Genomic DNA, 14,542 nt, shown 5'->3' on the forward strand with positions numbered 1-14,542 from the left:
TGCCCTACCTCCGCATAGGGATTGTGATTGTGCTATCGAGTTGATTCCTGGTAGTAAGTTTCCTAAGGGTCGACTGTTTAATTTATCTGTACCTGAGCACGCCGCTATGCGGAGTTACGTAAAAGAATCCTTGGAGAAGGGTCATATTCGGCCGTCGTCATCGCCATTGGGAGCAGGGTTCTTTTTTGTGGCCAAGAAGGATGGTTCGCTGAGACCTTGTATTGATTACCGCCTTCTAAATAAAATCACGGTCAAAATTCAGTACCCCTTGCCGCTGCTATCTGATTTGTTTGCTCGGATTAAGGGGGCTAGTTGGTTCACCAAGATAGATCTTCGTGGTGCATATAATCTTGTGCGTATTAAACGGGGCGATGAATGGAAAACTGCATTTAATACGCCTGAGGGCCATTTTGAGTACCTAGTTATGCCATTCGGACTTGCCAATGCTCCATCAGTATTTCAGTCCTTTATGCATGACATCTTCCGAGAGTACCTGGATAAATTCCTGATTGTATACTTGGATGATATTTTGGTCTTCTCGGATGATTGGGAGTCTCATGTGAAGCAGGTCAGAATGGTGTTCCAGGTCCTGCGTGCTAATTCTTTGTTTTTGAAGGGATCAAAGTGTCTCCTTGGTGTTCAGAAGGTTTCATTTTTGGGGTTCATTTTTTCCCCTTCTACCATCGAGATGGACCCTGTTAAGGTCCAGGCCATTTATGATTGGACTCAGCCGACATCTCTGAAGAGTCTGCAAAAGTTCCTTGGCTTTGCAAATTTTTATCGTCGCTTCATCTGTAAATTTTCTAGTATTGCTAAACCATTGACCGATTTGACCAAGAAGGGTGCTGATGTGGTCAATTGGTCTTCTGCTGCTGTGGAAGCTTTTCAAGAGTTAAAGCGTCGTTTTTCTTCTGCCCCTGTGTTGTGTCAACCAGATGTTTCGCTTCCGTTCCAGGTTGAGGTTGATGCTTCTGAAATTGGAGCGGGGGCTGTTTTGTCGCAAAGAGGTGCTGATTGCTCGGTGATGAAGCCATGCGCCTTCTTTTCCAGGAAGTTTTCGCCTGCTGAGCGAAATTATGATGTTGGCAATCGAGAGTTGCTGGCCATAAAGTGGGCATTCGAGGAGTGGCGTCATTGGCTTGAAGGAGCTAAGCATCGCGTGGTGGTCTTGACTGATCACAAGAACTTGATTTATCTCGAGTCTGCCAAACGGTTGAATCCTAGACAGGCTCGTTGGTTGCTGTTTTTCTCCCGTTTTGACTTTGTGGTTTCGTACCTTCCGGGCTCTAAAAATGTGAAGGCGGATGCCCTGTCTAGGAGTTTTGTGCCCGACTCTCTGGGTTTGCCTGAGCCGGCGGGTATTCTCAAAGAGGGAGTAATTGTGTCTGCCATCTCCCCTGATTTGCGGCGGGTGCTGCAAAAATTTCAGGCTAATAAACCTGATCGTTGCCCAGCAGAGAAAATGTTTGTCCCTGATAGGTGGACGAATAAAGTTATCTCTGAGGTTCATTGTTCGGTGTTGGCTGGTCATCCTGGAATCTTTGGTACCAGAGATTTGGTGGCTAGATCCTTTTGATGGCCGTCTCTGTCGCGGGATGTGCGTTCTTTTGTGCAGTCCTGTGGGATTTGTGCTCGGGCTAAGCCCTGCTGTTCTCGTGCCAGTGGGTTGCTTTTGCCCTTGCCGGTCCCGAAGAGGCCTTGGACACATATCTCTATGGATTTTATTTCGGATCTCCCCGTCTCTCAAAAAATGTCGGTCATTTGGGTAGTTTGTGAGCGCTTCTCTAAGATGATCCATTTGGTACCCTTGTCTAAATTACCTTCCTCCTCTGATTTGGTGCCATTGTTCTTCCAGCATGTGGTTCGTTTACATGGCATTCCAGAGAACATCGTTTCTGACAGAGGTTCCCAGTTTGTTTCGAGGTTTTGGCGAGCCTTTTGTGCTAGGATGGGCATTGATTTGTCTTTTTCCTCGGCTTTCCATCCTCAGACAAATGGCCAGACTGAACGAACCAATCAGACCTTGGAAACATATCTGAGATGTTTTGTTTCTGCTGATCAGGATGATTGGGTGTCCTTTTTGCCGTTGGCTGAGTTCGCTCTTAATAATCGGGCCAGCTCGGCTACCTTGGTTTCACCGTTTTTCTGCAATTCTGGGTTCCATCCTCGTTTCTCTTCAGGGCAGGTTGAGTCTTCGGACTGTCCTGGTGTGGATACTGTGGTGGACAGGTTGCAGCGGATTTGGACTCATGTAGTGGACAATTTGACCTTGTCCCAGGAGAAGGCTCAATGTTTCGCTAATCGCAGACGCTGTGTGGGTCCCCGACTTCGTGTTGGGGATTTGGTTTGGTTGTCATCTCGTTATATTCCTATGAAGGTTTCCTCTCCTAAGTTTAAGCCTCGTTTCATTGGTCCCTATAGGATTTCTGAGGTTCTTAATCCTGTGTCTTTTCGTTTGACCCTTCCAGATTCTTTTTCCATCCATAACGTATTCCATAGGTCATTGTTGCGGAGATACGTGGCGCCTGTGGTTCCATCTGTTGATCCTCCTGCCCCGGTTTTGGTGGAGGGGGAGTTGGAGTATATAGTGGAGAAGATTTTGGATTCTCGTGTTTCGAGACGGAAACTCCAGTATTTGGTTAAGTGGAAGGGTTATGGTCAGGAAGATAATTCCTGGGTCTTTGCCTCTGATGTCCATGCTGCCGATCTTGTTCGTGCCTTTCATATGGCTCATCCTGGTCGGCCTGGGGGCTCTGGTGAGGGTTCGGTGACCCCTCCTCAAGGGGGGGGTACTGTTGTGAATTCTGTGATCAAGCTCCCTCCTGTGGTCACAAGTGGTACTGCGGCTTCTGAATTTCCTTCTTCAGGTGATGAGGTTAAGTCGTTAGGTGCTGCTCTATTTAACTCCACCTAGTGCTTTGATCCTGGCCTCCAGTCAATGTTCTAGTATTGGTCTTGCTTCCTCCTGGATCGTTCCTGTGGCCTGTCTGCTCAGCATAAGCTAAGTTCTGCTTGTGTTACTTTTGTTGCTATATTTTCTGTCCAGCTTGCTTTTTTGGTTTTGCTTGCTTGCTGGAAGCTCTGAGACGCAGAGGGAGCACCTCCGTACCGTTAGTCGGTGCGGAGGGTCTTTTTGCCCCTCTGCGTGGTTGTTTGTAGGTTTTTGTGTTGACCGCAAAGCTATCTTTCCTATCCTCGGTCTATTCAGTAAGTCGGGCCTCACTTTGCTAAATCTATTTCATCTCTGTGTTTGTATTTTCATCTTACTCACAGTCATTATATGTGGGGGGCTGCCTTTTCCTTTGGGGAATTTCTCTGAGGCAAGGTAGGCTTATTTTTCTATCTTCAGGACTAGCTAGTTTCTCAGGCTGTGCCGAGTTGCATAGGGAGCGTTAGGCGCAATCCACGGCTACCTCTAGTGTGGTTTGATAGGTTTAGGGATTGCGGTCAGCAGAGTTTCCACGTCTCAGAGCTCGTCCTATGTTTTGTGGTTTTTGTCAGGTCACTTGTGTGCTCTGAACTTCAAGGTCCATTGTGGTTCTGAATTACCTATTCATAACAGGGATCCTCGTTAAAGGGAAGGTGCCACCAGTTTTCTCGTATTTTGTTTTTTTGTGAAATTAAGCTTAAAATAGTAATTAAAATGTATTAATGCAATGTTTGCAAACATTTCTATATGAAAAATATTATATATTTTTCTACAAATATACATATTTACCACTAGGGGAGCATTTTCCGTTTTAGACCTCAAGCAGCTATAGTAACATTCAGCAGCTCTGCCCCAGGGATATTAGACCACCCAAAAGGGGAGGGGAATGGTGATGTCAGCAGTTACTGCCCCAACAGTAAGAATGAAGAGCAGCATCACAGGCCAGCACCATTTTGTGTGTGACTGCCCTGTGACCTGCTATCACCAGCAGTTACTGCATCAGAGGCACAGCTAGTTTACAGAGGAGCAGAACACAGTGGGCTCAGCAGCATCTGGACCCAAGAAGAGTGAAGACATGTGGTGTGCATGGAGCAGCATTAGGAGCTGTCTGGGAGCTCCAGCTCTGCAGTGAATAGCCAGGCATTATGGAGGGAGGGGAGAGATGCATTGTATGGCTAAGGCCGGGGTCACACTAGACCGCAATACGGACGAGTGCAATGCGATAAAAAAATCGCATAGCACTCGTCCCAATGTTAATCTATGGGGCAGCTCCCATCATCCGATATTCTCTCGGCCGTATTCAGGATCCGAGTGAAATCGCAGCATGCTGCAATTCTCAGCGTATCTCGGCCAATGAAAGTCTATGGGGTTGAGAAAAAAATAGCACAGCACACGGACCATCAGTGTGACGTGCAAGAAATTCTCAGGCATTGAGCAGGTGACAGGAAAGGCTCAGCCATTATTTGCTCATTTTGCAAGTGTGTGAGAAAATCTCACCATACGGACGCCATACGGATGTCACACGGATGCCAAATGGATCATTGAATGCGAGAAAATCGCATCCTCGCACTGCACACGGATCACTGTTTTGGTAACATTTGTGCGATTCTCGTCCATCAAAAACGGACCTTTTTTTATACGTTGTGTGTGTCCCCGGCCTAAGAGTGACTGATGGGAGAGAAAGAGACGTGAAGTATGATGAGTGAGACACATATGGAGTGTGATGGGGAGATACACATTGAGGCTGTGTGCACACGTTCAGGATTTTTCGCATTTTTTTGCGTTTGTTCGCTATAAAAATGTGATAAAAACAATTTAAAAATGCATACATATGCATCCCATCATTTATAATGCATTCTGCAATTTTTGTGCATATGTTGCGTTTTTTCTGGGGGAAAAACGCATCGCAGTAAAAAACGCAACATGTTCTGCGCAGGTCGTCTCCTCCTTTGATGTGGGCTCCGGTGCTGAGCCCACATCAAAGTCACGACATGTCGGCTGTTTTGTACAGCTGACATGTGCGCGCAATAGCGGCAGGTGAAATCGCAATTCACCCGCCGCTATTAACCTGTTAAATGCCGCTGTCAAATGCTGACAGCGGCATTTAACTACCGCTTCCAGCCGCGCGGCCAGAAATGGGCGTATCGTCCACCCCCGTCACATGATCAGGGGTTGGCGATGCGTCAGGATGGTCACCATAGAGGTCCTTGAGACCTCTATAGTTACTGATGCCGGCCTGCTGTGAGCGCCTGCCTGTGGTCGGCGCTCATAGCAAGCCTGTAATTCAGCTACGGAGCAGCAATCTGATGATCGCTGCTATTTAGCATAGCCGATCAGGCTATGCCAGCTTCTAGTTTCCCATGGAGGCTATTGAAGCATGGCAAATGTAAAAAAAAATGTTTTTAAAAATATGAAAAAAAAATAAAAATTAAAGTTTAAATCACCCCCCTTTTGGCCCATCAAAAATAAAACAATAAAAAAATCAAACCTACACATATTTAGTATCGCCGCGTTCAGAATCGCCCAATCTGTCAATAGAAAAAAACATGACTGACATGTGCCCGCAATAGCAGCAGGTGAGATCGTGATTCAACCGTTCCTCTGTATGTGTTTTCCGTCCGGCGAAAACAGCTGTTTTGACGGATCCTGCAAAAAACGGATGAAACGTGTGGCCATCCGGCGCTAATACAACTCAATGAGAAAATAACGGATCCGGCAAAAAAAAAACTGATCTGGCAGAAAAAAAAGTAAATTGTGGAAAAAAACGGATCTGGCGTGAAAAAACGGATCGGGCGGAAAAAACTGATATGGCAGAAAAAAAGGAACTTGTGGGAAAAAAACGGATCCGGCAGAAAAAAAAGGATTAGGCGGGAAAAAAAGGAACCGATGGAAAAAAAACTGATCTGGCAGAAAAAAAAGGAAATTGTGGAAAAAAACGGATAAGGCGGAAAAAAAACGGATAAGGCGGAAAAAAACGGATCTGGCAGATAAAAAAAAGAACTTGTGGAAAAAAATGGATCCGGCGGGAAAAAACGGATCTGGCGGGAAAAAAACGGATCAGGCGGAAAAAAACGGATTCGGCGGGAAAAAAAGGATCCGATGGAAAAAAAACTGATCTGGCAGAAAAAAAAGGAAATTGTGGAAAAAAACGGATAAGGCGGAAAAAAAACGGATAAGGCGGAAAAAAAAGGATCTGGCAGATAAAAAAATAGAACTTGTGGAAAAAAATGGATCCGGCGGGGAAAAACGGATCTGGCGGGAAAAAAACGGATCAGGCGGGAAAAAAAGGATCCGATGGAAAATAAACTGATCTGGCAGAAAAAAAAGGAAATTGTGGAAAAAAACAGATCAGGCGGGAAAAAAAGGATCCGATGGAAAAAAAACAAATGATCTGGCAGAAAAAAAAGGAAATTGTGGAAAAAAACGGATCAGGCGGGAAAAAAAGGATCCGATGGAAAAAAAAACCTGATCTGGCAGAAAAAAAAGGAAATTGTGGAAAAAAACGGATCCGGCGCGAAAAAACGGATTCTGCAAATGTGCTCACAGGATGCGTTTTTTTCACATAAACTTGTATTAGCGACAGATCGTGATGGATGGCCACACGTCGCGTGGTCGCGTCCGTTGTGCAACGGATCCGTCGTGTTTTGGCGGACCGTCGGCACGAAAAAACGTTCAAGTGAACTTTTTTTGTCCAGCGCGTCCGCCATTTTCTACCGCGCATGCGCTGCCAAAACTCCGCCCCCTCCTTCTAGACTTCAGAATGGGCAGTGGATGTGTTGAAAAACTGCATCCGCTGCCCACGTCGGGCACAAATTTCACAACGTGCGTCGGTACGTCGGCCCGACGCATAGCGACGGACTCGTACCGACGCAAGTGTGAAGGAGGCCTTTGTGAGGGTTGAATTAAAAAAAAACAAAAAAAACCGCGTGGGCGCCCGTGCAATTTTCTGCGCCAGAGGGGGAAAGGCGACGGCCGGGGGCCAATATCTGTAGCCTGTTATGAATATCAGCCCGCAGCTGTCTGCGTAGCCATTACTGGCTATTAAAATAAGGGGACCCCAAAAAAAAAAAAATTGCGTGGGGTCCCCCTATATTTTATAGCCAGAAAGGCTACGCAGACAGCTGCAGGCTGATATTCATAGCCTAGAGAGGGGCCATGGATATTGCCCCCCCCCCCCCCAGGCTACAAATACCAGTCCGCAGCCGCCCCAGAAATGGCGCATCTGTAAGATGCGCCAATTCCGGCACTTAGCCCCTCTCTTCCCACTCCCGTGTAGCGGTGGGATATGGGGTAATGAAGGGTTAATGTCACCTTGCTATTGTAAGGTGACATTAAGCCGGGTTAATAACGGAGAGGCGTCAATAAGACGCCTATCCGTTATTAATCCAATACTAAGAAAGGGTTAAAAAAAAACACGCACACATTAGGAAAAAAGTATTTTAATATTCTTCATTTCACCATACTTACCATACTTCAGCGCCTGCAAGAAATGTAAAATAATAAACCGTATACTACCTGTCCACCGTAGTCCAATTAATATCGAGTGTCCCACGACGATCTCCCCTTATAGAACAGTGATATCGGGTGATGTCACTGTTCTATAGGACCCTCAGTGACACACTGACAGGAGACAATGGCTCCTACAGTGCATCACTGAGAGGTTACCTTAGGACAAGGTCTCACTTTATGGCAATTGCTGCCTGGGAAAATTTCTCATACACCAATGGCATAAAGTGAGACTAGGGACTTTTTTTTTTTACAGCGGCGGAGGAATACAGTGGTGGAAGGATACCTTCCTGCTGTCATTGTGTTCCTGGAGCCCCTAGAGAGCAGTTGCATTATCTGATGCTGCTGCTCTCCACGGGAGATCGTCGTGGGACACTCGTGGATTTCTGCGGACAGGGAGTACATTGGTTGTTTGTTTTTTTAATATTTTTTTTACAGATGACACTGGTTTCGGGGAACAAAGTGACAAGTAATGGTGAGTATGAACTCTATGTTTAATGTACTGTATGTCTGTACTGTATGAATGTATTGTATGTGGCATGTATGTGGCATGTATGTATGGAGTATTTTTTTTTTTTCATTCAACACATTAGCCGGATGATGGGACTATTACTGTCCCATAATTGGCTAATGTGTCAATCACTGTCATTGTAGCAGGCATCGTCCGATGGGACTTGTAGTCCCATCGGACGATGCTTGCATACACGCATAGAGACCCCCCCACGCTGCACAGAGACCTCCCCACGCCGCACAGAGACTCCCCCACGCCGCAGAGACCTCCCCACGCCGCACAGAGACCTCCCCACGCCGCACAGAGACCCCCCACGCCGCACAGAGACCCCCCACGCCGCACAGAGACCTCCCCACGTCGCACAGAGACCCCCCCACGCCGCACAGAGACTCCCCACGCCGCACAGAGACCCCCCCCACGCCGCACAGAGACCCCCCCACGCCGCACAGAAACCTCCCCACGCCGCACAGAGACCTCCCCACACCGCACAGAGACTCCCCACACCGCAGAGACTCCCCACGCCACACAGAGACCCCCCAACGCCGCACAGAGACCCCCCACGCCACACAGAGACCCCCCCACGCCGCACAGAGACCTCCCCACCCCGCACAGAGACACAGAGACCCCCTCACGCCACAGAGACTCCCCACGCCGCACAGAGACCCCCCACGCCGCACAGAGACCCCCCACGCCGCACAGAGACCCCCCACGCCGCACAGAGACCTCCCCACCCCGCACAGAGACACAGAGACCCCCCCATGCCGCACAGAGACCCCCCCACGCCGCACAGAGAGGGAGAGCGACACAGGGGGAGAGTGCAGTTTACCGGAGATCACTGGGACTCTGTGCAAGTGGGGAGGCGGAGACAGAGCAGAGGGAAGCACACAGGGCAGAGTGTGAGAGCAGAAGATGTCTGCCCAGAACCTGCAGTGCCTGGAGTACAGAGGAGCAGTGAGGGCTTCTTCTGTCCTGCGATAGAGAGCAAGTGGAGCTCGGCAGATAGCACAGGGCTCTAATAAAATGGCAGCTAGTCACACCTACAGCAGTGAGTTGTGCAGCCCACAGAGGCGTGCCCAGCTCACTGCTAATGCTGCTGCAATGTTACAGATAGGGTCCGAGACGGTCTATTATCTCCTATGTCCATGGAGTGCCGTAATCTGACACTGATAGTGCCCTGCTAATGCTGCAAAACCAAGATGTCAGCCCCCAGTGCATTCTTTCTACTCATATATCACACAAAACGTGTTTTACATGCATTCAAATCTGGGTTATAACAGCATGTTATGCTACATTACATTGATTAATTAATGATCTACAAACGCGGTACCTTCCCTTTAAAGGGGAGGAACTGTTAGAATCTGTTTAGTTTGTGACTATATGCCATTTTCTTATGGAGTTCTGCCTGCTGGTCTTTTTCCTCTGGTGCTGGGTTTGTCTTGGGTCAGGTGTTTGTTTCACTCTTTATTAACCAGCACCTGCCTCCTAGTCCTTGCTGGATAACAGTGTTTATCTGCTTGAACTCTAGCTCGGTGCTTTGCTTTGTCTTCTGTGTGTGTTATTTGTGCAGTGCTGGTACCTCTGTTTTTTCTAGCCTTACTGTTAAGTGTCGAGTTCCCGCCGCTGCACAGGGGGAATCTCGAACCATGTCCACTGTCGTCTCCCATTCTTCTCCAGCCACAGTGGAGCCTGCTCAGCAGAGACGTCGGTCCCAGCGTCTGGCTCAGGCAGATACTGTGCGCTAGGTTACTGCTGCTCTTCCAGGTCCAGCCATTGTAACCAGCACTGATCAGCGGCGAGCAGACGCTCAATCAGTGCACTTTCCTGACACCCTGTCAGTGTAGGGTGGGAATTCCCGCTTGGACTCTGCATCTGACTCGGGGCATCCTCAGACGTGGGCTCAAAAGCCATCGAGGGTCAGAGCGATACCAATCACCAGTTTAGTGGGGGTGATTTATAGGGATCCCACTAGTGTCTTGCAGCTGCACCCTGTGACTACTAACAGGGTGCAGCGTATTTTGCGACTCTGTGAAGCAACAGAGTTTGCTTCCATACACACTGGGTGAAGTCTAACCCATGTGTGAGCAAGTGTCCATCCGCCATTACTCAGCAGCAGGTACCATCTCTGCACGGTGGACCCTGGGCTGCGAACGCACCTCATATCTACCTCTTTATTATTTGGTGCGTTCCGCTAGCCCTAACTCTTAGTTTCTGTTTTCTATTGGTTTCTGCAGCCTTCTCTTTGTTTTCTATTAGGAGGTGACCCATTTTTGTACTCAGTCTTTAGTTCTTTTAGGGAACCCCTTCCCCTTATCTATAGGTCTTCGCTTGAGATTAACCTAGGATCATCGGTGGGTCTATTCGCAAGGAATGCGTCGCCCACTCCATCGTAGGGTTTCAGCCTAGTCATAGTGCAGGGTCAGTTTTCTCCATTCTACTTTAGTCCTGTGTTGCAGACCCGTAACACTTTGAAACCGTTCTGTTGTACCTGGATGACATCATCGTCTTCTCCAAAACCTATGAAGACCACTTGAAGCACCTGGCCGAGGTGTTTGAAGCCCTGTCCAACTTTGGCCTGAAAGTGAAGCCGTCCAAATGCCACCTGCGGAAGCCCAAGGTGCAGTACCTAGGTCGCATGGTAAGCGCCGAAGGTGTGGCACCAAACCCTGACAAAGTCAACGTTATCAGGGACTGGCCAAAGCCCAGCACCATTCATGAAGTACGACAGTTCCTCGGGTTAGTAGGCTACTACCGAAGATTCATTAAAGATTTAACCAAGATAGCTGCACCCCTGCAAGACTTGCTAGGGGGCCAATCCAAGAAGACTAAGAACAAGAGTCCTCAGTTTGCGTGGAACAATGGACTAGAAGAATCCTTCATTCGTTTGAAGCTGGCTGTCACAGGAGATGAAGTCCTGGCCTACCCTGACTATGACCAACTGTTTTTACTCTACACAGTCGCCAGCAACGTGGGATTGGGAGATTGGGAGCAGTGCTGTCCTAGGTGCATTAAGGCAGAGAGAGTGATTGCCTATGCCAGCAGGAAGCTTTGTTTCACTGAAAGGAACCTGTTATGATCAGGTTACCTTGGAGCAGCATGAAAACTTTCCCTGGAGTAGGTGGTAACTATACTGACCGCGAACTCTGATCTTAACACCGCAACTAGAAGTAGCCGTGGGGTGTGCCTAACAAAACCTAGACACCTCGACACAGCCGGAGGACTAAATACCCCTATAGATGGAGATAGGAATATTATCTTGCCTCAGAGCAGAACCCCAAAGAATAGGCAGCCCCCCACAAATAATGACTCTGAGTAGTAGAGGAAAAGACACACGCGGGCAGGAAACAGGATTTAGCAAAAGAGGCCACACTAGCTAAATAGGAAAGAATAGGACAGGATACTAAGCGGTCAGTACCAAAAATATCCACAGCAGAAAATAGAAAAACTCCACCATCTAACTAAAGATGTGGAGTGTATATCTGCAACTCCAGAGAATCCAACAAGACTGAGAAAACACTGACACAGTCTAAGCTGGACAAGAGAAAACCAAATGAATAGCACAGAATATAAGCACACTGCATGTGTGCCACAGGAAAAGAAACAGACACTTATCTTTGCTGAATTGGCAACTAAGCAGGAGAAGCCAGAAAGTGATCCAACACTTCACAAGAAACATTGACAACTGGCAAGGACTAATGAGTCCTGCAAGCCTAAATACCCCAGTCAGATTTGCAATCAGCAGATACACCTGTCCAGGACTGCAGGCCAGGGACAACTGCATTACCACCTACAGCCACCGGAGGGAGCCCAAAAGCAGAATTCACAACAGGAACCCAGACAACTATAGTTCTTTTAAGTTAGAGTTTCTCCCATAGTCTGTAACGAGCGCTTCAAGCACTATTTGGGATCAGCGAAGTTTACATCTGACAAAAATCTGCTGACCCACCTGGAAACAGCAAAACTAGGTGCATTGGAACAGCGATGGATGGCTCAGTTGTCCAACTATGAGTTTACCATCAAGTACCGTGTTGGGCATAAGAACGCAAATGCTGATGCGCTGTCCAGGAGGCCCAATTTACCAGAAGAGTGAGAAGATCTGGAAGCACTTGAAGTGATCAAGTTGCCAGCCTTCCACCGCCCCGAGGTGACCAAGTGCTCCCATTGTGTGAGGAACAAGCGCAATGACAGGCGAGAAGTCACGCTGAACCCATTGCCCCACCATGGATGGGCAGAAACACAGGATAGTGATCCAGCAGTCCGCCTGGTAAAGGAATTGCTGAGACATGCTGATTCACACCCTGGTCCAGATCCCTTACAAGAGACCCAACAGTTATGGAAGGAGAAGGCCAAGCTATTCATCTATGAAGGTAAATTGTGTTGGAGAAACATTGATCCATGCACACTCACGAGCTGGTCTGGCAGGTGGTAGTCCCGAGGCGGGATGCGGGATGCGCCAATGGTCTTGGAAGCAGACCACGATGGCGCAGGACACTTCAGATGGAACCTACTTCATGAAAGATTCTACTGGATTGGCATGAGGAAAGCCATTGAGACGTGAAGCCGAGAATGTGGCCCCTGCAACCTGCGCAGGAAAGACCGTAACATCCAGAGGGCTCAGCTCATAGTCACCAAACAGCCACTTGAACAGGTAGCTTTGGATCATGTGAAGCTGACCCCAAGCCTTTCAGGCTATGTCTATGCCCTGACTATAGTGGACCACTACTCAAGGTTCCTGGTAGTCGTGCCGGGCATGGACCATACAGCAAAGATGGCAGCCAAGGCATTTCAACAACACTTTTGCCAGCCACATGGTTACTCTGAAAAGGTACTCACCGACCAAGGCCCAGCTGTTGTGAATTCTGTGGCTGAATTCACTCCTGTGGTCACAAGTGGTACTGCAGCTTCTGAGCTTCCTCCCTCAGGTGTTCTGGTGAGCTCGTTAACTGCTTCATTACTTAACTCCGCCTGATGCTGCTATCCTTGCTCCTTGTCAATGTTTCAGTGTTGGATCTGAGCTTCTCCTGATTGTTCCTGTGACCTGCTGCTCTGTATAGCTAAGTGCTTTTTGCTTTTTTGTTGCTTTTTTTCTGTCCAGCTTGTCTTTTGTTTTGCTGGGAGCTCTGAGACGCAAAGGGTGTACCGCCGTGCCGTTAGTTCGGCACGGTGGGGTTTTTTTGCCCCCTTTGCGTGGTTTTGCTTTAGGGTTTTTTGTCGTCGTTTTCTGTCATGGCGTTTGTGGATTCGGGCGCTGCCCTGAATCTGATGGATTTGGATTATGCTAAACGTTGTGGGTTTTTCTTGGAGCCTTTGCGGTGTCCTATTCCATTGAGAGGAATTGATGCTACACCTTTGGCCAAGAATAAACCTCAATACTGGGCCCAGCTGACCATGTGCATGGCTCCTGCACATCAGGAAGTTATTCGCTTTCTGGTGTTGCATAATCTGCATGATGTGGTCGTGTTGGGGTTGCCATGGCTACAAACCCATAATCCAGTATTGGATTGGAATTCCATGTCGGTATCCAGCTGGGGTTGTCAGGGGGTACATGGTGATGTTCCATTTTTGTCGATTTCGTCATCCACCCCTTCTGAGGTCCCAGAGTTCTTGTCTGATTATCAGGATGTATTTGAAGAGCCCAAGTCCGATGCTCTACCTCCGCATAGGGATTGTGATTGTGCTATCAATTTGATTCCTGGTAGTAAATTCCCTAAAGGTCGATTATTTAATTTATCCGTGCCCGAACACGCCGCTATGCGCAGTTATGTGAAGGAATCCCTGGAGAAGGGACATATTCGCCCATCGTCATCACCACTGGGAGCAGGGTTCTTCTTTGTAGCCAAGAAGGATGGTTCGCTGAGACCGTGTATTGATTACCGCCTTCTTAATAAGATCACTGTTAAATTTCAGTATCCCTTGCCATTGTTATCTGACTTGTTTGCTCGGATTAAGGGGGCTAGTTGGTTCACTAAGATAGATCTTCGTGGTGCGTATAATCTGGTGAGAATCAGGCAAGGAGATGAATGGAAAACTGCATTCAATACACCCGAGGGTCATTTTGAGTATCTAGTGATGCCGTTCGGACTTGCCAATGCTCCATCTGTGTTTCAGTCTTTTATGCATGACATCTTCCGTGAGTATCTGGATAAATTCCTGATTGTTTACTTGGATGACATTTTGATCTTCTCAGATGATTGGGAGTCTCATGTGAAGCAGGTCAGAATGGTTTTTCAGGTCCTGCGTGCTAACTCTTTGTTTGTGAAGGGATCAAAGTGTCTCTTCGGTGTGCAGAAAGTTTCATTTTTGGGGTTCATCTTTACCCCTTCTACTATCGAGATGGATCCAGTTAAGGTCCAAGCCATCCAGGATTGGATTCAGCCGACATCTCTGAAAAGTCTGCAAAAGTTCCTGGGCTTTGCTAATTTTTATCGTCGCTTCATCTGTAATTTTTCTAGCATTGCCAAACCATTGACCGATTTGACCAAGAAGGGTGCTGATTTGGTTAATTGGTCTTCTGCTGCTGTGGAAGCTTTTCAGGAGTTGAAGCGTCGTTTTTGTTCTGCCCCTGTGTTGTGTCAGCCAGATGTTTCTCTTCCGTTCCA

At 47.8% G+C, this 14,542-nt stretch overlaps 1 protein-coding gene across 1 annotated transcript; it reads left to right on the forward strand.

The window, feature by feature from the left end:
• The first annotated feature begins 10,578 nt into the window (after positions 1-10,578).
• Positions 10,579-11,019, forward strand: LOC138642045 (uncharacterized). Its single transcript, XM_069729983.1, has one exon. The coding sequence runs from the start codon at positions 10,579-10,581 to the stop codon at positions 11,017-11,019; it is 441 nt and encodes a 146-aa protein (XP_069586084.1).
• The last annotated feature ends 3,523 nt before the right edge of the window (positions 11,020-14,542 follow it).

This window comes from Ranitomeya imitator, chromosome 1, assembly GCF_032444005.1.
Source record: "Ranitomeya imitator isolate aRanImi1 chromosome 1, aRanImi1.pri, whole genome shotgun sequence".
In the NCBI taxonomy this organism is placed as follows: domain Eukaryota; kingdom Metazoa; phylum Chordata; class Amphibia; order Anura; family Dendrobatidae; genus Ranitomeya; species Ranitomeya imitator.